The sequence below is a fragment of the Peromyscus maniculatus genome, chromosome 1 (assembly GCF_049852395.1).
Source record: "Peromyscus maniculatus bairdii isolate BWxNUB_F1_BW_parent chromosome 1, HU_Pman_BW_mat_3.1, whole genome shotgun sequence".
Lineage (NCBI taxonomy): Eukaryota > Metazoa > Chordata > Mammalia > Rodentia > Cricetidae > Peromyscus > Peromyscus maniculatus.
The window spans coordinates 88008338-88035015 of NC_134852.1; the positions used below are offsets into that span (position 1 = coordinate 88008338).

General features: G+C 39.0%; 1 protein-coding gene across 1 annotated transcript in view; it reads left to right on the forward strand.

The window, feature by feature from the left end:
- Positions 1-26678, forward strand: part of Agbl1 (AGBL carboxypeptidase 1) — an 835836-nt gene that overhangs the window by 483358 nt on the left and 325800 nt on the right. The window contains exon 21 of the mRNA XM_076545344.1: positions 3765-3941. Within this exon, the coding sequence (XP_076401459.1) occupies positions 3765-3941 (177 nt within the window). The remainder of the gene's footprint in view (positions 1-3764; positions 3942-26678) is intronic.

The following is a 26678-nucleotide window of genomic DNA, read 5'->3' on the forward strand; positions in this document are numbered from 1 at the left end:
ACACTGGGAACAGAGCTAGGTATGGTGGCACACACCTTTAATTCCCAGCACTAGTTAACCATATGTATGTAACCACAGGTATGGAGGTCTGTACAGACAGGCAGGAAGTGAAAAAGCTGGGTGGGTGGAGGAAAGTGATGTACCTGGGTGGAGAGAGGAAGTAAGAGGGCAGGGACAGAAAGGCATATAGGCATGGGTATACAGGAAGTAGCTCTCTCTGGAGGCTGAGCAGTTGGTAAAGTGAAGTTGGCTGTGGCTGGCCCTATTCCTCTGATCTCTCAGTTTTAATCCTAGTATCTGGCTCCATTTTTTTTTTTTTACTAATAAGACTGTTTAGCAATTTATCTTACAGAGAAGTACAAAATGTAGTGAACAAAATAAAGGAAAGCCTGGAGACTAGAGAAGTATTCACATTTGTGGATAGAAAACTCAGTATTGCCAAGATTTCAGTTCTCCACATCTTACACTAGATTTAATGCATTTTTCAATCAAGATTTTTTTGTAGGCATCAAAATGTAGAGGCAGATGACCCAGAGTAGCTGAGCAAATACAAAGGAGTAAAACACAATTGGAATTCTGGCACTGCCTCACGTTAAGACTTACCACAAAGTCACAGAATACATGACAGGGTGGTAATGATGACAGATTAGATGGGTAGGTCATAGGGGGAATTTACAGTATCAAGAAACAGAACCACATAAACATAGTTACTCACCCTTGACAGAAGAGTAAGACAATATGGCAAAGATAGTATTTTCAATAAACAGATCAAGAAAAAAATGGGGATCTCAATGCAAAAGAAAAAGAATCTAAACATAGATGTATACCATTCACAGAATTAACTCAAAATGGATTAATAACTGTCTTAGTTAGTGTTGTATTGCTGTGAAGAGACACAGTCATCAAGGAAACTCTTAGAAGAAAGCATTTAATTGAGGGCTTGTTGGAAGTTTCAGAGGATTAATCATATGACCATTAGAGTGGGGAGCATGGCAACAGGCAGACATAGTACTGAAGCAGTAGCTGATAACTTTGCATCCTGGTCCATGGGCAGCAGGCAGAGAAGAGGGGGGAAAGAGGGAGAGATTGGGCCTATTATGGGCTTTTGAAACATCCCAGTTCACCTCCAGGGACACACTTCCTCCAACAGGCCACACCTACTCCAACAAAAACCATACCTCCTACTCCTTCTAATCATTACAATTCCACTCCTTGGTGACTAAGCATGCAAATATATGAGCCTACAGGGTTGTTTTCATTCCAATTACAGTGATGAAAGTATAAAATTAAAATGTATAAAAATTTCTAGAGAATAACAATAGGGGAATATGTGGATGATGATGACCATGGACTTGTCAGTCAATCAATCAACCTTGAGTTTGTGCCCCTCTGTGCAACCATGGCTTTTTAGATATAACATCAGCAGCATGATCCTTAGGAGAAAGAATAACTAAGCTGAGATTCAAAGAGTTTATCTTTGGCTCTGAGAAAAAATATTGAGGATGAAAATGGAAATTATTGCAAAATACATACGGTAAAGCAATATTATGGACAGTTATCCAGAGCAGAGATTATGTAAGGTCTCAGAAGCAATGCACAAGAAAAGCTCTTCTCAACTGAAAAGTGAGAAAACACAAAGTCCAGATTAAAACATAGAGAAATGAAGATACTCACCAAAGATGATACACAAGTGGCAAAAAATGCACACAAAGCAGTGATCTCTGTTACATATCTCAGGGGAAGCATGTTATGGCAGTGAAACTCTACAGTGATACTGTAATGCTGGCTGTCAGTGAACCTACTTTCTAAGCCTTTTCAATGTACATTTTTAGTACTAGATTCTAATACCAACTCTGCCAATTGTGAATGTTTCAGGTTGAGTTCATCAATCAAAACAAATGGACCATTTTGGTGGCAGATGTTATGGGACGGTGTGGAGGTCTATGGGATATCTCTGCATCATCCTCTTGGTTTTGCCATAAAACTAAACATGTCCTTTAAAATATGAAGTCATTTTAATGATACAAATGTACATAAATAAATAGCTTCACAATACAATGAGTTATTATTTAAATAAGAGTGAACTTCCTGTAACAAAGTAAAACATTAATAATTAAAATGATTTCAAAGTGTTCTCCATCACTTTATTTGTAGTAATAATATATCCATGCATATTTAATCAGCCCTCTAAGTGTCTCTATTATAAGATTCTATTTATTTCAGCAATAAATATCAAGTGTTGTCCATGAGAAGCATTTCTCAGTGTGTAGGGAGTTTCTTGTAAAACATATACCTGCCATCATGGAACTTACATGATCAAGAGGAAATGTAAACTGAACAACTCATACACATGATAATTTAAATTTTTAATTGTTGTTATGATGAACACTTTGAAGAAACAAATGGAGTGAGAGCTCACCCGGAGAGAATAGTGAGTGTGGATATGAAAGAACCAATCAGAGGTCAATTGCAGAAACACAAATAAGAAAGATATTAGCATTTAATTTTTTCTCTTCAAAATGATCTCTAGGCCTGGAGGCTGTGTGGTAACTCAGAGATCATAATAAGTCACATAAATAATTATGGTAATATACTTTTTAAAATACACACTTTATATTGATATTATGTAACTAAGTTATATTAAATATAAGGGCAAAAAATACCAGAGAGAGAACGATTTGCTGAATGTTCTAGAAATGACAAAAACTGCATTTCTACTAGATTTGTATTTTCTTCCTTTCAATTTGACTGAAAGCCTGAACTTTCACTACCTGTTATATGTTGTATACAATTTCATATCATATACTGTTTGTGCACATTCTGTCAATACTGAAGTGAGAGGTACTTTTAATGCTGCTGAAGCCTGGGGCTCTCTGTGTTTAGTGTTTCTGCTGAGCCAATGACTGTGTGTCCTATCAACTCTGAGTCATCATCTCCTTGGGGGTAGATCTGGTGGTTAGGAGCCCCACTTGATCAACTGGAGTAGTAAGAGGTTATACATATCTTCTAAATGGAGATTAAAAGGTCATGAATAAAATACTTTTTTTTTTTGTTTTGTTTTTGTTTTTTTTCGAGACAGGGTTTCTCTGTGTAGCTTTGCGCCTTTCCTGGGACTCACTTGGTAGTCCAGACTGGCCTCGAACTCACAGAGATCCGCCTGGCTCTGCCTCCCGAGTGCTGGGATTAAAGGCGTGCGCCACCACCGCAGATTTATGGCACAGAAGATACAACAACAGAGTTCATTTGGGCAATTACATGTTCACAGGAAATGAGTGGTCTTCGACATGCTTTGGGTGAGGACTATCATTGCCTCTCAGAGATTAAGCCCACAGGCCACTGTGGAACTGGATGGAGTCACTAGAAGTTGCAAGTCTCTATGACATGTGTAGTTCTCAACTAGCACAACATAGCAAAATGTGAAACTGGGTACACAGTGACACAGAGAAGGAGAGATCAAGTTCACGGTGCTGGAGTAGACCGGGTTGGCCTTTAGATCACATTCTGACCATTTCATGACTGTGGCTCTTAAGTTATTTATGTCTTCATTTTCCAAGCCTCTCAGTTTGCATAGGCAAAATGGTAACCAAAAGTAATGTTTATATCCATTTACTAGTGATTCAGAGCAACATAACTCTGTGTTTGATGTATAGCGATATTTAGTAATAAATGTTGAGAATCAATTTTTAAATAATGAATATTCCCAATTACCCATATTTTCTCACGATTTGTTTTTTATTTTTATTTGTTTGTTTTTAAAATTACAGATGCTTCCTAAAATCCTGGACAAGCTAGCACCAGCATTCACCATGAACAGCTGCAGCTTTCTGGTGGAAAAATCACGAGCCTCCACTGCCCGGGTAGTGGTATGGAGAGAGATAGGAGTTTCCAGAAGCTACACTATGGAGAGCAGCTATTGTGGCTGCAACCAGGGCCCCTACCAGGTATGTGAGGCTATAGGACCCCTGCTATCTGCTCAACAGCAGGACATAGAAATGGGGACCAATAACAGACCTGTCTTTCTCCCTTGCAAGAGGTAGAAAGCTCCTAGCTGGGTCTGGGCTCACTCCTTTGCTGTGAAGAACTGCTTCAATGGGTATCTTTTCCTGTAGCAGCATCTCTGTTGGTCCCGGAAATAATCTGTGCATGCCTTGCAATGCAGTGCTTCCATCAGGTATCTTCACTAGCAAGCAGCAGGGAGCCTCTCTCTGATCTGAACTACTAATCATGGCTGTTAGGTGCATGGAAATCAGTTATCTCTTTCATTAACCAAACTGGTCCCACATATATCATAGATGGTATGAGTCTATAGGTATGCTCAAAACATTTCTGTGTTGTGTGTTTTATGTGCCAGTGTAAACCAGCAGTCACCAGAGCACAGCAGAGTGTATGTAGACTGAGTCCACCAGAAGGAGTGTTTTTTGGTTTTTTTTTTTTTTTTGGTTTTTTTTTTTTTTTTGGACGCATGTGTTAGTGTTGAGGGAAAGCACTCCTGTGTAAATCATGTCCTTTCTACAGCTATATTAACTGCCTGAGCAGCTGGATAGCTGCTACAGCACACTGCTCTGGCTGCTCTTCCCACTCTCCCGTAGAGAAGCATAAATAAGAGACACAGTGACACTGCCAGGGTAATAGAACTCTTTTAAATTTCTTTAGGCAAGTTGACAGACTGCTCCTTGATGACTTCTATTCAACCCCAAGACTACCCAGACCTCATGAACACAGAAGCTCATTGGGTGTTGGCTTTGGGACATGCCTAGAAGAGCTAGGAAACTCTTGGCATCTGTCATGAATTTGTAGAAATCTGTTAGCTATCACAGCAAGTTGAGGGACTGGCAGGTTATGAGATCTGTCTGTCTTCCCACCTGCCCAAAGAGATTTTTGACACAGGGCTATTGAACCATTCCTTTCGTCTCACTAATTCTGTCTGTTAATTATTCTACACAGTTGCTTCAAAGAATTACTTTGTTACTGGATTAATGTTATTAGACTAAATGAATCCAATTTGCTCATGTTAATACAGATGCAAAGTAGAAAGATTTGGGATCTTTGCATAGGCAACAAAAGGCCTCACTCTTCCATTTATCAAAAGGACTGGAAGCTCATTACCTCACATGCCTAGATGCTTGCCCAATCAAATGAAGATATTAATGAGGATTCCTCTCCTTACAACACACAAGTTCTGTAAGTGTGTGGATGGTTGGAGAGTATTTTATCAGGAATCTCTTCATTCTGTTGGCACTCAAAAACCTACGGTATCAGAAAAATAAGCCTGGAATACTGTGAACCTGTGGCCTTTTGAATGTAGGATTTTGTTTCTTTGCTGTATGCTTTTTTATGGAAAGGGGCCAGTCATTCAAAGACATTCCTTGCAACTTTTTGCCGATTTGATTGTTGACTTTCAGTGACTTAGTTTCTCTAAGAACTAATTCAGCCTAATATCATCTAGTCACATAAATATCAATGCAACTCACAATGAATCAACTGGACACTCAAAGGCCTTTCTGGCTGTTTGAAAAGAGAATGGCTCACAGGTCAGGTCCCTCCGAGATCTCCATTTTCCATATAACATATATAATGGCTGATAGAAATGACAAAGATGAAAGATACTCAGCCAATGGCATGGCTTTCAGGCACTGACCCAGCATCTATGCTGTGAATTTTCCACATTGCCTTTGTATGAGGTCTCTTAGAGGAAGGATGGAGAGAAAACTGGCTATGGAAAGCCCTAAATGGGCCAGACCTGGTTTTGCTTTCACAGTCCCAGGCTCTATATGAAACACCTCTATGAATGGATTGGTTTTCTCCTTCCCGTTGTTTTCCAGTCCTTACAAACACTGTGGAGTCACTGAGCAGAATTACAGTCAGTGAGCAGGGCTGGGTGAGTAATTTTACATATGGGAGGGCCTACCTCATGGGAAGGAAGCCAGCCCAGAGTTGGGTGTTTGAGTGATTTTTGTTTGAGGAATATCGTAAAGTCTATGAGGTATAACGCGGTATAGAAACTTCTACCCTGAACATATTGCAAATAATTTCTTTTTTTTTACATTGGGAAGCTGAGTCCCAGTTGGGTCTTGAGGTTATTATTCTAAGGTCATCTTTCCATATTTTTGTTTAGCATTACCATTTATCCAAAAGATTGAGAATACTAAAATACACCCATGAGGGGCATTCCTTCCTTCCTTCATAAGAGTATAAATATTTTTGCAGTTTCTCTGGTTAACATGGCTTTAAAGCAGTTCCAATCATTTCTCCCCCAGCACACTAAGTACCTGATTTGTTAGTAGTGAAGTGAAATAGCATTTCTTACAGTGACATTTATGCTGGAGCTATATTAAAGAACATTAGCCACTACATTCAGATAATTATTATTAATGGGATATTTTTCTCTTCTATTTTCCAGTCTATAGTTGGACAGTTATAAAGAAATCTCCTGCTTCTATCTCTTTGAGATATAATCTCTGCTCTAGTTGTATAGTTAGATCCATAATTTGTGTTTAACCAGGAAGTTCCACCTACTGAGAGAATTGCTTTACCTTTTGGGGACTGGCCTAAAGCTTTCAAGTCTTCTGAGGGAGAAAGGCAAAATGGAATGGTACAACCACTGGAATCTCATGCTTTTTGAGGTGTCTAGCTCATATGGACATCTGTGTGCTTTTTATTGAATGCTTGTGACCTGGGGTCACATACATCACGTGCTTGTACATGTATCTGGGTTTCATGGGTTGCTGATGGCTATGGAGGTTGACGTGAGTACTCCCACTCAAGTAGGCTATTGACTTGCTTCTTGGCAACATCATGGATATATGAAAAGATAACATGGTTTTACTTAGAGCAAGAATAGAAGATGAATGACGCAGCTGAGGTCAAAGAGGAACTAACTGGTGTTTAATCTCTTTCCTATGCATTAGCTGTTCTATGTTGTATATCCTCTCTCTGTGTGGTTCTCCAGCATCCACTGAGGTACCTCTCCACAACCCTGAATTATTCAAGTCATAGTAATGGCCCTTAATCCACCTATCTGATGGCCTTTGCTTGGGAAGTATGAACAAAGTCTATTTATGCATGTCTGGCACCAACAACAAACCAAGAAGATAACTCGCTCATTTAGGTTTGTGAAACCAAGAGTTTGTTACTTGCTTACTTGCAGTAGCATGGGTGAGATGTAACTTAGAAGAACTTGTGTGGTACTAAACACTTGTACCACTGAAAATTCCTACCCCAGCATGGGTAACATCCTCATAGGAGCTGCACAGAGGGACTTCCCCTTTTAGTAGACCTTTCACCCACCATGCACTCTACTACCTCCCAAGACACCAGACAACTAAGGCAGAATTACATTCAAGAGGAAACAGTAGTCTTTAATCACAGGAGAGGGCCTGAAGATCTTCCTCCCACTTCTCTAAAGGACTACCAGTGGGCATGATCTTGGGAGGGTCTTGTGCAGTTCATCACAGCTGGTCTAATTAAGATAGTCATAGGCCAGAGGACAGCAATTCACAACACAATCCAAGTATCTTTCTTCCTACGTAAAATCCAATTGTTTACCATTATGCTAAGAACTTTTATAATCTCTTGATTTTTTTAAATACTCAATGCTTGTCTAGTATTGAATCATTATTAAAATATATGATGAGTAAATAAATAAATGAATAAAATGAGTCAAAATTTCTAAATGGTGGTTAAATTATTATCCTGTGTGTCGAAGTAACTAACAAAACCGAACTCACTGTGGTCCAAATGTCATCATAACCATTGTAAAAGTGGAGATTTTGAGAGCTGTTGCAGGATGTGCAAATGGAAAGTGTGTGGGTGGGAGAGGGAAAGGCCAAGAAACCAGAGCTGAGATCTCTCAGACCTGTCACTATGTACATGATTTGAGAGCAACTAATGGATTCTTTCCCAGAAAAGGCAATCTGGTCCAGGTGTGGAATCTCTCATGGCCACATTCTCATAACAGATGGTGATTAGACAGACGGACTTCCATTTGTATACAAGGTAGATGCCACAGTCCATATTCTAGGTCTCAGTTTAGGCTCAGTCACTCATTTCCTCTACATACTAAGAGCTGTGTCTATTGTCTTGCATTACCTGTATCTGAAGGAAGCTGCCAGCTGTTTTCCGCTAATCTCTGGCTCTTTAGGGTAGGCACATTCAGTGGCAAGTAGAGGTTGGGAACAAGGGCCTAGTCTCTTTGCCTCTGTTAGGACAACTATAAAAGGTTTATTGAACTCTCAAGCTCTCTGTTGGATCATCTGGGGCCTCTAGTGCATTTTCAGTGAGAGATAACTTCTATCTTGGCCATCTCTGCTTTTCTGTTGCTCACCAATGTTGCGGAGAGCACTCCTTAAATACTTCTATGGGAGTCTCTGAGTCTCCAAAGATCTTTCCTGGGGCAAACAACTTGTAACAGTGTTTTAAAAAGACATAGATTAGGAAATATAAATGTTAGAATTAAACATTCAAATATTGAAGATGTTTTGGCAGTGGTGAATTTCAGAAGGAAATTTGATTTTCTACAAATACCATCCAAGTCTCTCAGGATCCCTCATTCATACTCCACTGGCTTTGGTTATTTTGGACATGAAGCCTTCTATTGGCCCAGGACTTCACCTGAGTAGTGAGTTATTTATATTGCTATGTAATGGGAGCTAGGAAGCCAGGTGCTGTGATTTTTGTCTTTTCAGCATCTAGGATATGGAAGAAGGAGGATCACAGTTCATTGGTCATTCTGGGCTACATGGTGAGCACAAGGCCTGTGTGAGTTATATAGCGAGACCTTATCCAAAGGGCTAAAGGCTAGGGATGCAGCTCAGTGAAAGAGTGCTTGTTCAAGGTCTTGGGTTCAATCACTAACACTTGAAAAGATATGGAAGTTGGATATATTACTGCAGTTGTGTGTGGCTGCCATAACAAATGACTGTAGATGGTGGATAGTATTTTTACATGGTTTTGGAGGTTTGAGATTAAGGTCTTAGCAGGATTACCTTCTCTCTGGGAGCTCAATGAGAGATGCTATCCCATGCCTTTTGCTTGGCTGCTGGTATTGCCAGGAATCTTCTAGACCCATAACTTCAGCCTATTATTTTGTTACCATATAGCTTTCTGTACTTGTGCCTCTCTCCACCTCTACTTGTCTGATAAGGACCCCAAGAGTACACAACTGAGGTTCTACCTTGCTCTACAGAGTATTACTTCTTCCTAACTAATTCCATATGCAACCACCCTGTTTCCAAACAGGATTGTATTCTGAAGTTCTGGAAAAGAGTACATTATGGAAGGATGCTATTTAACTTTGTTCTCTGGTTTGTACATAACACGTACACCCAAGAATGAAGATTATATTTATGTATAATCCTTATTTTTTATTATTATTAGTATTACTAATTATTATTTGTATAGTTGTATATTGCACCCAGTGAATAGCATAATGCATGTGTTGAGGTCCTAAGACAACTTTGTGAAGTCTTTTCTCTCCTTCTTTTAAGTGGGTTCCTGAAATTGAATTCATATGGTGATATTTGTATGGCAAATGCCTTTAACTATTGATCCTAAGAAGATGCTTTCATTCATGTCTTTTATTGCAATATTGTGAAGCCCTGTTCATGTTATAACAGCTCTTATTGTCTCTCTATTCCATGATGAGGAAAACGAAGTTCAAGATTTCTTAGAGCTTCATGGAAGATCATCTTGAGTCTCCGCCTGTAATAAATGCTGACTAGTGCTCCTTGAATATTACAATATACAGCATTTGAGCAACATTAACATTAACACACTTCCTATAGTGTTGAGAAGATGCAAGACCCTTAGCATGTACTAAACCATTCCATGGGAACCGCATTGTAAGAAAGCATTACAGTCACTGTTTTTGTATCCGTTATCTATGTTTTGTAAATGAATACAAAGGAGAGTTTTAGTAACTTGAAGGATTCAAAGCTAGCCAGGTCATACTCCCATGGTGCATTGCAGTTATTTAAAGGGATCCTTGGCTTTTGGAGCAGGAGATCCATTTTCTGTACTTGTCTGATATTAAGTAGATTTACAGCAGCAGAAGAAGCACACAACCTGGTTCTTATTTATATGACGTTCACAATTAACACCGAGAGAGAGGCAGAGTTTCTGATAAATTATGTTTTGGAAAGGCTACGTCTATTGAGGATCCAAGGGACCCCTATGCTGAAGCAACCCAGCATGAATACAAAACCCCTAAAAATCTGTACCTTGTTCTGTGTCTGGCCATTTATTTTTCTAGGAAGAAAGTTCTCTTCTTTTATCAGGAATTTGCTGGTGGTCAAATTCCTTCTTTTATGGGCTGTTCTCCCTCTCCTTCTTTTACCCTATTGGGGCAGCTCCCCTCATCCTTCTCTCTCCTCATCTTTTCTGGGAAGGAAGAATGGATCACAAATGAATTAGTAGCTTTCTACCAGCATCAAAATAAGTGTGGAACATCATAGGTAAAACAGCCAATCTCACGTCACATGCTGTGGCCTATTCTATAGTCTTCTCTGTTCACTTCACTTCCTAATCACTTCCTTCTTGTCTCACCACAGACTTGTTGCACTCAGATATTCCTTTGGATTTGTGCGAACCTGGCTGAAGGAATTCTTTTCAAATCTATCTTAAGCTGTAGAATTGGCTTTTACCAGGGCGTGCATACAAGCACAGGGTGATAGACTGCAACCATTTGTGTATGCCAATGGATTCCAATTACAAATTCACTGAGTAATCTTACCTTGTTCTTCACTGGGGGTTCCTTGTCAGAGTTCCAGAGGGGTCTCTGGATCTTACAGAGGAGAGCTTGAGACACTCCTGAGCTCTAGGCTCTCACTAGTAAATATTGTACTCCTTGGAGCTCTGACCCTAGGAAGGTCTACTTTGTGGGTATTGAATGAGCCACTGAATGTATATAAAGAGCGGTTCTGCCTGTAGTTTAAACATTCAGAAAACTGAAGCAGGAGAGTTGTGGATTCAAGGTTAGCCTGTCTCAGCAATGCCTGAAAACTGACAAGACAGAAGAAACTACCACTTAGAGGACTGCTTACCTCAATTTTCACAATAAAAGCTCACTCCTTATTTAAACTCCAAACAAGTTTTTAATTTGTATTGATAATAAAAATTATTAATGGCAATTTTATGCTTTTATCTTACCAATGATGACAATTTTTAACCATAATATATTTAAGACCTTCTTAATCAAACGTGTAGGGTTGGTTAGAGATGAGGACTCTGAATTTTAAAAACTGTAATATGCAGCTAGAGTTTAAAAACTAATGATTTTGTCTTATGTGGAGACTATCATCCTCCTCTTTCTCTTTACATATATGCATGTTCATAGATTTACCTATATTATAGAAAAATGAATGTAATGTTTAGAGATTTCCTTTATCATCAACTATTTCATCTATCAGACTTGCTACTTAGCATTATATATATAATACAGACATTGTGTATGTGAGGTCCTGGAAAAGTACGAGGAAGAGGAGAATCTGTGAGCCTTTATCTAAAGGAGCAGAAAGAGACAAAGGAGGAATAAATGGCAGTGTAGGGGACAACTTGCAATGTCTACAAAGATAGTTGAACTAAAACAAGCAAAAAAACCAAACAAATCTATTCTAGCCATGTCCACAACTGGGAAATATATTTAGATTTCCATTCTTAAGTCACTTCTCGATATCCTTATTTTATATCAAGATATTTTATATATATACCTTTTAGGCTTTTGATTGGAAGTAGAGGCAGATTTTACTTCCACTATAGTAAACAAAAGGAAGTTAAAGACTCCTCAAACCTTAATGTATGTTAAAAAACCACTCAGGGGCTTAAAGAAGGAGACTTCTGAACCATGAGGTCATGAATCCAGAAATTTATTGAGTTAAGGCATGGCTCAAGAATTTGTTCTCTCTTTCCACTCCCTTCTCTCCTATCCCCTCTCCTCTCTCCTCCCTTTCCCTCGCCTTCTTTCTTCTCCTGCTCCTCTTCCTCTTATTCTTGTCTTTGTTTAACTTTAACTTTTGTTTTGTTGTTTTTGACAAGGTCTTGCTGTTGTAGTCCACAATGCTCTGGGATTCACTGTATACTCTAGATTGGCCTAAAACTATATCATATTTTTCCTCCTACTTTAGTCTCTCAAGTGATGGGATGCCAGGGGTAAACTATCATATCTCATCCTGATCATTCAGAACTTGGTGATGCAGGATCTGCTCATATAGAGACCAAGGCAGGATATCTATGTGAATATAAAAGGCAAGATTGTTTTAAAACTATTTTCCCACTCCAGATCCCTTTTAGGGCTATGGAGAAATTCCCACAGCTTATGCCCAGACTCTCAAATTTCCCCGTTCTTACCTGCTTCTGTTTTTCTCTAAAATTGTCTTCTGCACATTTACATGGTTAGTTTAGGTTTTTTTTTATAAGACTTATATTTTAAAAAAATCTACTTTCCCACGGAAATTACACATGATTTTGTTTGTTTCTCCTGGCTTCTGGGCCAAGTTCAGAGCAGGAGACTAAACCATTTTCTTATGTGAGCTTATAAGAACTAGGAAAAAGATGTAATTATGTAAGGGATGGGACTAGGAACTGTATGTGCCTTTCCTAGGAGAAGACTTGACAGTTTTAAAGTTGTTCTTGAGAGGGCCTGTGATCACCTGCAAATGTTTCCAAGAATCCAGGATCCCTGGAGGGCCCCGAAGAGCTTCCATACTTTGGTTAGTACTCTAAGCACTTTGCTTGACTTACTAAAAAAAAATCTACTGAAGTCTGTAAATCATTGGGTATCTCTGCCTCGGTATCCATTAGCAGGGGACCAATGATGCCTCTCATTAAGTGTGTTTTAGATTAACTTCAGTCTTAATCTTCTGTGATTGCATAAGACACTAATCTCCCAGAGCTCTTCTTCCCAGGTGGTGCTTTAGCTCATGGGACATCAGCAGTACCTGGCATTTGTTAGAAAAGCAAGTCTCTAGGTCCCAGCTGCTCAAACAGACTCTCTTTGCAGGAGCTCTCCCAGTGAATGTTTCCACTTGGGAGACTCAAAGTAGGTTGGCAAGGGTCAGGAGTGAGTAAGGGGAAGCTGGGAGCTCTAACCTTTTGGTTAGGGCAAGACTATTGATATATTTATTTTTGAGCTAGCATGCATGGTCATATATGAATATGATTTACATGCTAAATCCCCAGTATGAAACATTTGGTTACTCTAAGCTAGTATTTTAATGTTATATGAGCTTTCCCCTTTTCACCCATGCTCTGAAACAGCCTTCCCCTCCCTGGAGCTTAGAAAAGAATAGTTTTCCAAGTGCTTGTTTTTGCCATTGGCATGTCACTTTAGTCCTTTGCAGATACAAAGATGAAATCCAGATGCCAATCCATCATTTTGGGAGAAAACTATTTGGACCATTTATATCAGTACTCTTTCTTTGCTTATTAGCTCTGATTCCATGCTTGTGGTTCTCTTGTTTAACACATCATTTAATTGTTTACTTATGGGGCTGGAGATCAAACCCAGGGCCTTGCACATGCTGTACAAATGCTCTTACCACTGAGCTACAGCCCCAGCTCCTTTGACCTCTGGCTATATGATCTCAAAGCACTTTGTGAAGAGTTTATTAGCTCACCGAATGCTTGATGATACAGTGAAATACTGCCCTCATTCTGAAAACCTCAGATTCATAGTGTCTGTCAGCACTGAGATAGAATATTAAAAGGAATTAAATAAGAATCAAGAGGCAGCGATGCTAATAAGGTTGCCAGCAGGGGCCTTTCTTGGGATTACTCACACTCTGGCAGCCTTGAATTTTAAATGCTCGTTGTAGAAAATGATTCCTTGTATCAAAAATAAGGAGGGAATCTGACACTTGGAATAATCCAATAAGCCTTAAATGACCTCTGGTTCTTTAAAAATAATTTGGCTTCAAACGAGTCAGAAGAAGAAAAGGTGGTTTATCTCTGTAAATCTTCCTCTCCCCATGTGATCAATGTAAATGCAATAAGCCAGCTATCCTTATAGAGCAGACATCTAAAACCAAAGAAAGCAGACTTAAGCCAGGGTTTTATTTCACGTGTAGCACTGGGACTCAGGATTTGTCCCACCTGGGATGCTTGACTTTGGTCTCTGGTGCATGACTGAATCCTTGGAGTAGCATCTACATACTAATGTGCCCAGAAAGGCACAGTCCAGGTTAGACAGTGCTACCCAGAAAGCAAAAGACAACACGGAGAAGACCCTGGTCACAGCAACTGCTTTACTATGTGGAGAAGGGGAAAGTTCAAGATCTCCAGCCAATTTGTTGTCATTTTCTGCTGTGTCTTCATTCCAGAAGAGTGACTTAAGAGTTCATTTTTTTTTAAAAATGTAAGCAGTAATTCCCTTTATAATATCTATTCCAAGATTGCTAAGTAGAGAATATTTTAGAATACTTTGAACTTTGATATTAGAAGACATACATTAGATAATTTTTATATTGTTTCATCAGTCAACATAGACTTATTATCTCCTTTTTTGAAGCTGGCTGATGACCATGGAAATATATAGAACACCAAGAACACTTCACCAAGGCCAGGTATGGGGCCATTACATCTGCATTCTTCATTTGTTCTTTCATACATCATTCAAGGAACATTTTTTTTTAAATCCACACTATGTTAAGAGCCAAGATTGTGACACAGAGTAGAAATGGCAGCTCCCTTCCCCAAGAGTTCTTCTACCAGCCAGAGCAGCAGATAATCAAATAAGCAACCACAGCCAAGAGCAATAAGGAAGGGTCTGGTGCACTGAGAGGACAGAAGGGGATCGCTGGGGATGTCTTTCTGTATGCTGTGAATGTGTTGCTCTGATTGATTGATAAATAAAATGCTGATTGGCCGGTAGCCAGGCAGGAAGTATAGTATAGGCAGGATAAGCAGAGAGGAGAATTCTGGGAAGTGGAAGGCTGAGTCAGGAGATGCTACCAGCTGCTGCTGCCATGAGAAGTAAGGTGTAAAGTACTGGTAAGCCACAAGCCACGTGGCAACTTACAGATTAATGGAAATGGTTCATTTAAGATAGAAGAACTAGATAGCAAGAAGCCTGCCACAGCCATACAGTTTGTAAGCAATATAAGTCTCTGTGTATTTACTTGGGTCTGAGCAACAGTAGGCCACAGCAGTACTGGAGAAAACTCTAACTACAGGAGATGATGATTTAGGTCCTCAGTAAATGTTGGTTTCCTTGAATATGAATTATCCACAAGATTTTTGTTGTTGTTGTTGCGGGAGGGGGGTTGTGTAAAACTGAAAAAGACAACATCTGGGAAAACAGAAGATGATCATTTGCAAGTAGGACAGGGTGAGGAAGTTCTTGATTTCTCTTTCATCCTCATTTCCTTTCATCCTTCTGTCTCATTTCCCATGTCTAAATCTTACCAAGGGATTCTGTACTAGGCTTTTGCATCATGCATGCTGGAGTCCTTGGACCATTCATCCTGGGGTGGCTGACACCGGGGGGTGGGGGTCCTCCTTAGGAGTACTCTCCAAATCCTCTGAGGGCATTGCTATGTAGTTCACTGATAACTCTGCCTCCCTGGATGCAGAGAGAACCAGAAAGATCAAAAAGATTAGAGAGTCTAGCTTAGTCTGATGAAGAGGAAGTCCAGATTTAAATAAGGGTCTGCATGATTATTTTATTCCATAGGAAATCCTGGCTGCACCATCAAGTTTTATTTTCCTGAAATCATCTTCCCTTTTCAAATCAATCTGTCACTGACAAACACTTTTGTAAAAAAGTTTCAAATGAGTCAGAAATGTACCGTACACCAAACATGAAGGGCAAGGGACAGTGGAAGATCAAGAGGGAGCCCAAGCAGGGAAACAAAAAGTGATGCAAAATAAGCATTGCTGTACTGATGAAAGCCATCCAGGGGCCCTGCTCATCTACATGGATGTTCTAGGCAGCTCACATACTGAAGAACACGAAGAACAGAGCACTTACTTGTATGTCCTACCTGCCCTCATCAACCGCCTTCTCATTAGTCCAAAGGGTGCCCCAGAGAATTAAAATGGCATTTTTTCAGTTGCATCTGAATCTGGCTTCTGCTGTGGCTCCCTGTCCAAGGCCAGAATGCTTTGATTGGCCAGAAAATCAGGATGTGAGGCTGGTTGGCCTGCCTAGATCATGGCAACAAACATGAAGAATTTCCCAGGCATGTGACTGGAGGCTCAGGTGAGGAACTGCCAGTTCCCAACCACAGCTGGTGACACTGGGGGCAAAATTCACCACCAGGGCCTCAGGAACAGATGAACTGGAGTGAATTTGAAATGGTCCCCAAAATATGCTCTTTACAATTGCCAAGAAAATATGAATATTTCATGCATTAATGATAACACACAATTTGTAATATCCAACATAACATATGCATGATTTTTGACCCTGTGCTTACACTTGCCAAAATTTAAATCTAGCAATGCACTAAGATATGTATATACCCACTCACTCTTTATTCATGGGGGAAACATGAACGTAAACTCAATCCCCATCAGCAGTCGACCAGTGAAATAAATAGGTATTAGTTTCAATAATGGGTTGCACATAAAAAGAAGGAAGAAGATAATTAATATTCACTAGGCTTTTTGTAGTTGTGTACATTAGGTCCCCCATTTGTTGGCTGCACATAAGATGGGTTATTTATTCTTTTCTAATCTTCAGTTGCCACAAGAAAGAGCTGATTTTTAATACCTCCATCTGGGTCCATGTACCGAAAGCACTCAGTTTATGTCTGATATGAAATACAGCTAATTGGTACCTCCAGCTTTATCACATGCTGTCATCTCACCTGTATCTCCTTACATCCATCCTTGATGACCAAGACAGGGAAAACTCCAGTGGCTTGTCAGTCTCCTGAAGACTGGCCAGGGGTCCTCCACTTCAGCTTAGGCTGGTGACATTTGCAGACACCACAAAGATAGCACAAGCAGTTCTGTCTCACGGCAAGACTTTGTCTTAAAAATTGCAGCGAAATGGAACCCCAGGCAGAATCTCAAAAGAGGAATTCAATATGTTTAAATTGAAAGCCTTGTATTTGGTTCAAACAAGAAGAAATCACTCAAATGTAAGAACATTTATAAAAATGTTTAAGATGTTTTTTCCTTTAGTTTTTAGTGTAATATGAGTTAAATATGAACTATGACTCTTAAAATTTGTGTGTGATATTAGATTACACTAAAATGGTCATAATACCTAAAATGAGAAGCATGATATTTCTCCTTTTTATCCCAACCCTATCTAATTGCCCCGAAAAAAATGTATTTCATTTAGTAATACAACTCAATTTTTAGAGACATGTGGAAGATTAGTAGTAGAAGTAAGAAACTCTCAGCTGAAAAGAGCTTTGTAGGTTGTATTAAAGGGGTGCACTTTAATTCCAAGATAATATGAGAGTGTTGGTATAATTTAAGGTGATGAATAATGGAATCATAATTGTAACAACTCTGCAGTAGACAGATGAGTGAAGGATCTGAGACCAGCCAGAAAACGATCACAACTGCCCAGTGGTGGCTTAGAGCAGATAATACTAGATACACAACAAAGAGATATTCAGGAAGTGAAGTTGATCAGACATGAACAAAAGATGATTGAGGTTGTGAGGGATGATGTCATGGAGCTCTGCCGTGGCTCTTATTTTCTTACCTTGGATTGAATATTGTAAATAAAAAGGCCATACTTTAGTGTGTGTGTGTGTGTGTGCGTGTGCGTGTGCACACGCGTGCAATCATAGACATCAAGAAGTGAGACATTGGTGGGGAACCTATGAGCTGTTATATCCAGAAAGAAACAAAGGAAACAAAATTTGGCTTATAAACTTATAGACAAGTCATTGTATGATAATCTGGAGTCTACCATCCATCAAGCCATTAATGCAAGAGATTTGGAAACTGCTTACTTAACATAGAGGAACTCTCTAACATACACTCATCACTTCTTCAAATCAACTGAATCAATAGTTGTTGCAATCTAATTTAAATCTAATGCTTATTTTTCAGTTCAATTCAAAATTCTTATATATTTTCTTGTTACCACTAGCTTCCTATAAATGTAAATCTATAATTTTGTTACTATTTTGACTGTAGGTCAAATGTAATTGTGTGTGTGTTTCTTTGTAAACATATATGTTGTATAGCTGTTTTGTAGAACTACCAAGGAAAAATAAGAAAGTAGTGTGGTTCATAAATATAGTATATGTATCTTTTTCTGCTATTTTGTCACTTTGATGTTTCTTTAAATACTTGGTTTACATGCACATATCTAGATGTGCAGACTGGTGACCAATGTGCACATATATTTGTGAATCATTAATTTTTTATTGAAAATAGATTCTTCTCTCAAACAATACATCTAGACCACAGTTTCCTCCCTCTCTACTCCTCCCAGCTCCTCCTCATCCCTCCCCATTCACTCCCCCTCCATCTCCCTTCAGGAAAGAATAGGCCTCCAAGAGACAACAATCCAACATGACAAAACAAGATACAAGGAGACAAGGCAAAAGTCCTCACATTGAAGCTGGGCAAGGCAACCCCACAGGAAGAAGAGGCCCAGGAGCAGAAAAAAAAAATAGAGACACAAATGCTCCCAGTGTTAGGCGCTTCACAAAAACACCAAGCTAACAGCCTTAACACAAATGCAGAGGAGATCCATGCAGGCACATTGCTTGCTCCTTCAGTCTCTGTGAGCCTATATATGCTCTGCTGAGTTGATTCAGTGGGCTGTAGTCTCCTGGTGTCCCCCATCCCCTCTGACTCCTACAATCTTTTGGCCCCCTTTTCCATGGAATTCCCTGAGCTCTGAGGGGAGGGACCTAATGGAGACTTCCAATTTAGACTCTCTTTCTCTGAAGAATATCTGGCTGTGGCTCTCTTCATTTGCTCCCATCTGCTGCCCCAAAGGGAGCCTCTCTGATGATGGCTGGATAGGATACCATTCTATAAGTATAGCAGAATATCATTAGGCATCATTTCCTTTTTTTTTTTTTTTTTTTGCTAGTCCTGTTTGATTATACCCTAGGTCTCTGGGCTATCCAGTCTCTGTTCTTGGCCATCCAGGCAGTGTACAGCATGGGCTTCCTCTTTTGGAGTGGGCCTCAAGTTAAGTTCAGACATTGGTTGACCACACCTACAAGTTCTATGACACCATTGGCCCAGCATATCTTTCAGGCAGGACAGATTGTAGATCAGGTTTTGTGGCTGTGTTGGTGTCCAGGTACCTTCTTGCACCAAAGAGACTAGTATGTAAAGGTGAAGGCTCGATGTAGGTACCAGCTCAACCTCTCTACATTCACTGAGCTTTTTTTTTTGTCCTTGGCAATGGTGCTCCACTGTCAGTTTGAGGAGGGCAACCCTCTCTACTATCATCTGCCTGGGTTATTTGAGGATCTCCTTTGATTCTACTCAACCATCAACTCAACCAAATGCAACTCAGTCCTGCCACTGGAAGCCTGGCCTGGCTACAAGAGATGGCTTAGTCCAGACTCTGCATCCTTCATTACTAGAATTTCTCACTAGTATCACCTTCATACATTCCAGGAAGTTTCCTCTGAACTAGGTTTCTATAACACCCCCCAAATGGCTCCTAATTCCAGCCATCTCTCCCTGAACTCTCTTTCTCCAGCCCCATTCTTCTCTCCTGCTTCCAGCCTCACTTGCCCCCAGTCCATCTGCAAAACCCATTTTAATTGATGTTTGATAAATCTGATGATACTGTTTAGTGATATAGTATGTGCCTAACATGTGAAAGGGCCTAGGTTCAATTTCCAATATAAAACAACAAAAACAAAACAAAAAACAAACGATAAGAATAACAAACAAACAAAAATCTTCACATATCTTTGAAGATTTCATGCTTCTAATGATTACATTTTGTTGCAATATTTAATTGATTGTTCTGGAATTTACTAAAAATAGTTGTCATTTATTTTGTATACAAATTTTTACTAGCTCATCTACCTTTAGGAAGCAGATCTTTGAGTTCATATTTTCTTTCACTCACTATCAATGATTTCATCAATTGGTTAGAGTTCCAAAAGAGTAATTATTAGGTTAAAATAATGAGGAAAATTATGGTTTGGACAATGTCACTCTTCCAGTAAGATCTGGCTTGGTCTTTGCTTCTGGCTCATGGTCAGTGTGAGAAGTTGGCTTTCCACATTGGGCATTTTAGTTCCCTCACTTATGGTAACACATTTCATCTGTTGTGAACAGGTAGAGGATAGTAGGTACATAGAAATAGAATGGCTACTTTTACTTTATAGTTTTTTTCAAGTTCTCTTATCTCTTCATTTGAATGGCTCCTTTTTCTCCAACCCTACCAAGATTAGCTAAAGACAAGATGTAGTTACACTTCCCCTTTTAAGTTTTGTTATTTGGATATCTTGCTATTCATAAAAAAAGAATTCATAAGTTGGTTTGTCTATGCTTTAGCTCTTCTGAATTAGTACCCAGGAAGAGGCCATTGCAACAACAGATTGACTTCCAAATTGGATCATCATTTTAACAGTCATTTGAAATCTCATTTACCACTGACAGCCATTGCCAGTTACCATAACAAATCAATTTGTGTGTCCTAACAGTCCTCGGGCACTCCTCAGTCATTCATGAACAGGTTGACTACAGCTGGCATGATCAACCACTCAATATAAATAAGCCACCAAGTCTTTCTCTCTTGCAAATCTCCCTGATGTTGCTGTTTCCTCACTGAACCAGCAAAGACAGAATTAAAACCATTTATAAATCTCAGACATCAAACGCTGAAGACCTTCTAAAAGGAAGGTAGTAGCTAACAGTCTTCTTCTCTTCACCTAGGACACAGGAGATGAGTTTAGTTTTCAGCTTGTAAAGTTCTTAGTGCCTGATAGTGAATATAGGCTGGGTTGAGACATGAGAAGAATTACCAAGTAAAGTGATTTTTCCATCATGGACTTTCTCATTCTAAATTCTGATATATATGTTTGTGCTGGATGTGTCTTTGTTGTGAATACCTATCAGTGTGCCCCAAATGGTGAGCAGAACTAATGGATTAGAGTCCAGCTTCTCAGGGAAGAACATTCTTATCTGAGGCATAATTCCTGGTAAGATTGAATTAGAAAGAAGAAAGGATAGTAAATCTCTTGTTTGCTTTTTTTTTTTGTCTATACCATGTTTTTTCTCACCAAACTTATAATCCTAAGTTATCCATTACGAATGACTTCAAAGGGGAGTGAGCAGGTGTTCATGACTGTGAATGTAACAAAAGATTTCATTTAAGTGCTTGTCATGAGCTTCCTCAAATTATCCTTGACTTTATAATAAATCATAATATTTGTTGAAGCTCAATATGTACTCTTACATTTACATGAATTCACTGTTAACATAATCCTATGCAGTGGTTGCTATTTTTATTATCTATCTTTTAGGACAGGAAGTTATGGAAAAGAATAGTTGAGTGATACGTCCCAGATCACACACTAAATAAACCAAATGAGCTAAGATTTGAGCCCCACCAGTCATGACACCCAAGTCCTTGCTCCTTGTTGTTCCACCAGGCAGTGTCACCTGTGCACATTCTAGGCATGTTTGCTTCTGACCCTCATATCTGCTCTACTAATACAGGTCTTAGTGTTACTCTCCATTCTATAGATGAGAAAATGATGGAAATGGAGGCTGGCTAATACATCTAAGTTCTAGACACATGAAATACAGAATCAGGGGGATTTAAATGTACTTGATTGCTTTCCATTTTTCTTCTTCTAGTCTCTTGTTTTTCTCCAAGAGTACAAAGGTAATATACTGAGGGGAAAAACACAGGAAAGAGTGGGTAACCAGGTTCCAAACCATTGTTTGGAACAGGAACATATATTTGGTTGCTTTTGATGACATCACAGAAGGGATGTTATAAAATACAGATCTAGTTTTAAGGCAAGGAATGGGGACTTTCCTGGAAGATGGGTCAGCAAAAGTCAAGGCACACAGCCCAGTGATGCAGTATGAGCTCCTGGTCATGTTATTGCTCAGTTGTTCATTGATTCTATGGGACAGAATTCTTCTGGGACAGAAGAATCTTCTCCTGCAACAGCTGTGATAAATCTTTCTTGGAGATTTTCTTAAAAGTACTGGGATTCAGCCAAACTCTGAAAGCAGAAAAATGTGTTTGGTTTAAAAAGAGACACGAGTGTCAAGTTTGTTGACCTTCTTGTCACTGTAAAGTCTCTCATAGAACAATGTGGAAGGAGGAAAGGTTTATTCTAGCTCATGTTATCAGAGGTGTCAGCCCACCATGACAGGGGAGCAGGGTGGAGCAAAGCTGTTCTCACCACATTAACTAAGAAACAGAGAACTTCAGGACTGGCTGGCTTTCTTTTTCCCTTTTTAGTGCATCTGAGTCCCAGTCTATGAGATGCAGCCCCCCCCCACACACACACACATTCAGGCTCAGTCTTCCCCTTTACTTACTCATTTCTGTATACACCCTCACAGATACATCCAGACAAGTGCTTGACTAATCTAGGCAAGACCTAATTCAACCAAGTCAGCAAAATTAACAATTATAGGCGTGCTGACCAAAGAAAGTCCATGTTGATCAAAAAAAGGAAAAAATTTCTGTGGGACCCTCCTTGATAGTCAAGCAACAGTGGCTGGGCTGGGAAAAGTAGGGAACCCTGAGAAGAAGATCATACAGTGAGAGCCCAGTAGGAAATGTTTGGTTTTTCTATAGCCCCAAAGGCTCTAGACTATCTTATAGGCATTACCCCCTTTCTTGTCTCTTTGGTTGTAAGCCTAGCCATTTACATTGTCCTTTGTTTTGAAATAGTTTCCTTATATGTATTGTAATGTGTTACAATATGTGAAATGTGTATGTGTATATATATATATATATATATATATATATATATATATATACCTGTATACCCATTTGTATGAGTATAAGCATGTGTGTATATATGCGCATATATTATGTATGTATTATATATGTGTACATATATATATATATATATATATATATATATGCAACACACAGACTTACACAACATGTTGGGCACTACCTCCTGTGATTTTAATAGTTAATTTATTTCAAGGAATAAACAATGCTTCCAATTAGTCACCCAATTAATTATATTTACAGATAAGAATGAAGTTCAGGAGCAAAACTGAGAAATTCTACATTATGAATTCACCAATACAATATTAAGATGTTTGAACTCAGAATGTAGGACTGGTGAGATGACTCAGCCAATAATGTCACTTATCAATAAGACCAATGACCAGAGTTCAAGTCCTTAGACTCACATGACAGAAAGAGATAACTGACTCCTGTGAGTTGACCTCTGACTTTCATAGGTGCACTTTGACATGTGCACATGTCAGGATATATGCATGCATGGATGCTCATGTACACATTATCACGAATGAATAGTTAAATATAATGTAATGTGAAATCTAATTGAGCCTGGCTTGGCTACATTGGTAACAAGGAGTATAATCTTTTCTGCGTTAAAGAATAAAGAAGCTGAGCTTTGGGGTTCCTATCGCTCAAACGTGGTATCAAAGGCTCTTTGATACAGTTGGTCTCCTCTAGTTATCCCTAACTGAGAAGATTCTGCCAGTAGGAACCCTATAGACTCAAACAACGGCACTGGCTTCACCCCATCTCTCCATCAGAAGAAAATTGACAGCTGAAGCCATTGAGGACAGGCCTGCTTGCTGTGCCTGCTCACTAGAAACTACTGCAGGGAGTGCCTCCATCTGTCAGATTTGCTTTTCAACATTAATAAGACTGAAGCACACATGCACATAGAATGTATTTGCCTGAGGTCAGAAGACACTGCAAATATAACCTGATCAAACCCTGCTGATGGTATATATGCCAGGCCCTCTGAGATGGAGCCCAGCAGGCTGGCCCCCAAAGCATCACTTCACTTTTAGACCCTTCTGTGCACATTCCAATGTAGCTTTGCCTTTAGTTCTTTTCTGGCAAGAACTAAACCAGACTGTGTGAGGTGTAAGAACTGAACCAAACCCGTATTTGTTCACAGCAACTCTTGCCTAAAGGAAACCGAAGCAGCTGGGTTTTTTTTCTGTTTGTTTGTTTTTGTTTTTGTTTTTAGAAAAACCCGTGTTAATCCTTTGTAAACATATTTATTAATGTTGAGAAAACTGAGAATTTACTGATTAGGAAATCAGTAAGAAAACACAAAACATGGCTCCTGATCCTTAGGCATAATACAGACAAGCACCCACTATAAATGAACTACCATGTTTTCCCACAATGATGAACTCAAATCTCTGCAACTGTAAACAAAAATAAACCACTCCTCCCTTAAATAGGAAAATATCAAATATCCCCACTCATACATACATACTTTTATTATTTTCACCCACTCTCTTTCCAAAATCATTTACAGAAACACACATGCTTGCTTGTAGACATGCGTGTACATTCTGCATGCACTGATGGTTAAAGGCAATTGTTTTATGGAAATGTGAGTATTTCATGATTGTAATTATCCTGACCATCATGTGTTGATCACTTCAGAAGTCATTGAACAGCTTTTCTGAGTTCTTGTGTGATGAGAGTTTTATTGCCATGCAGTTAGACTATTGTTGATCTGTAAATTCAGTCTCTTAGACCCATTTTTGCCATTTTCTTGCTTGTAAGAGAGTGAACAGATTCATAGCACTTTCAAATCCTCCCTGTCTAAGAATGTCATCATCGGCAATCATATGATGAAATCTTGACATTTTAGTCATTGTGTCAGTATGTGATCATATGTGATATTCAATGGCTCTATAGAATTATGCATAGTTTTGAAAACTTCATGTCCACTATTAAAATAATACTTTTAGATTCTGTAAACCTAGGGCTAGGGAAGTTAGTCAGTGCATCCCTGGTGCACAGGGATGAGTACATGAGTTCATATTCCCAGCAGCTAGATTAAAAACAAAATGAAACAAAACAAAAACAAAACAAAACAACAAAAAACCCACCTGGTCACAGAGACAGGAGCATCCCTGGGACTTGGTGAGCTCTCTGTTAGTGAGAGACCCTGCCTCAAAAAAGTAAGGTGGGAAGACCAGTGAGGTACACCACAAGGTTAATGCATTTGTTGTATAAGCCCAGAGACCTGAGTTTGAGTCCTGGAACTCAGATGAAGGTAGAAAAATGTTACCAAGTCTGCAAAGTTCTCCTTCTAACATCTATATGCCCTCTGTGGAACATGTATCTACATACATACATTATTCACACACAGTTATAATAGTATCAAACAATTAAAAAAAACAAGGTGGAGAGCAGTAGAGAAAAACACCTGAGATTGTGAGATTGACTTCTGGTCACTACACATTCACACAGATACAATGCATGTATACATATACAAGAACATATATGGGTGTGCTGCCAAGAGAGCAAATTCCAGAGTCAATGGTAGTCAAACCACCTAAATAGTTTCTCAATACAAAGTCTACCTTGCATATCTCTTCTGTTTGATTCATTTACACGTGGTTTTAGTAATAACACAAATGTCAGGATGGCTAGCTGGGAACAAATGCAGTGATATATTTGTTCACCACTACTGACATCAACAAGTAAGACAGTGTAGTTCAGGCTTACAAATCAAGTAAGTTTTTATTTTTATGTTCCCTTTCTAGTACCAGGGACGCTCCCAGTGTTATAAAAAAATGGTCTAGTTTGAAAGATGGCCCAATTTAACATTTAAATTAAGGATATTATGTTGCAAGTTGCAATGGCTTACTGTAGATAAATTAGCAGTTTTACAATATAGAAATTCAGCTTTGGAATTTAGTTCCAGTGTCGAATTGTCCATCTAAAATTGCATTTGATATTGTCAAGAACTTTAAAATATATCAGCCTGCCTAGAGAAGCAGGCTTTCACTATTGAAGGCATTCCAGTGTTAACCATTGTTTCAATGACTTTGAGATACTGTATAATGTTTGATCTTTGAGTGAGGAGCTGACACAGATTAAGTGTAAAGTTTTTTTCAATGCCAGGAGTCTGCAACTCAGAATGGTTTTTAAGAGACGTTGATTAATGACGAACTTCTTTGAGAAAGAGAGTATGTTTCATCTTAGGAGAATCCTTGAGAGGGAAGAGAGATTGGTTTTATAGTGAGATGATTTTCTTTCACCCATGATGCACTTGCTTAGTTTTTGAGCCGGAGTTACAAAGGAACACTTACTAGACATAGATCCTTTCATCTGTCACTGAGAATTTTCTGTAGGAATTTGATGTTCTGTCTATAAAGACTATGTGAATCCTGTAACTGAAGATATTTCTATTTGTGCTTCAGCTGCCATCAAGCCCAAGGGTAAATTTGCAGCGAACATGTTAGCTATGTCAGTTCCTGTTGCCTCTATTTTTGATTTTCCTTTTTAGTCTTAAACTCTTATTATAAATGACACAGCAACTGGTTTTATTTTTATATTTTAACTTTACTTATACTGTACATTTCTCTAAATGCCTCAAATACTCAGGAAAATGAAATATGAGACTGATAAATAGATTGATAAAACTCATGTATAATGACTTGACAAGTTAATATTTTCTCAGTAAGTGCTCATAAGTAGTGATATCCTCATGTTCCATGATGAGTCAGTAAGCTTCAATATCTATAATTGATAGAGACTTCATCTAACATCTAAGTATTTCTTACCTAGCTGGGTTCCCATT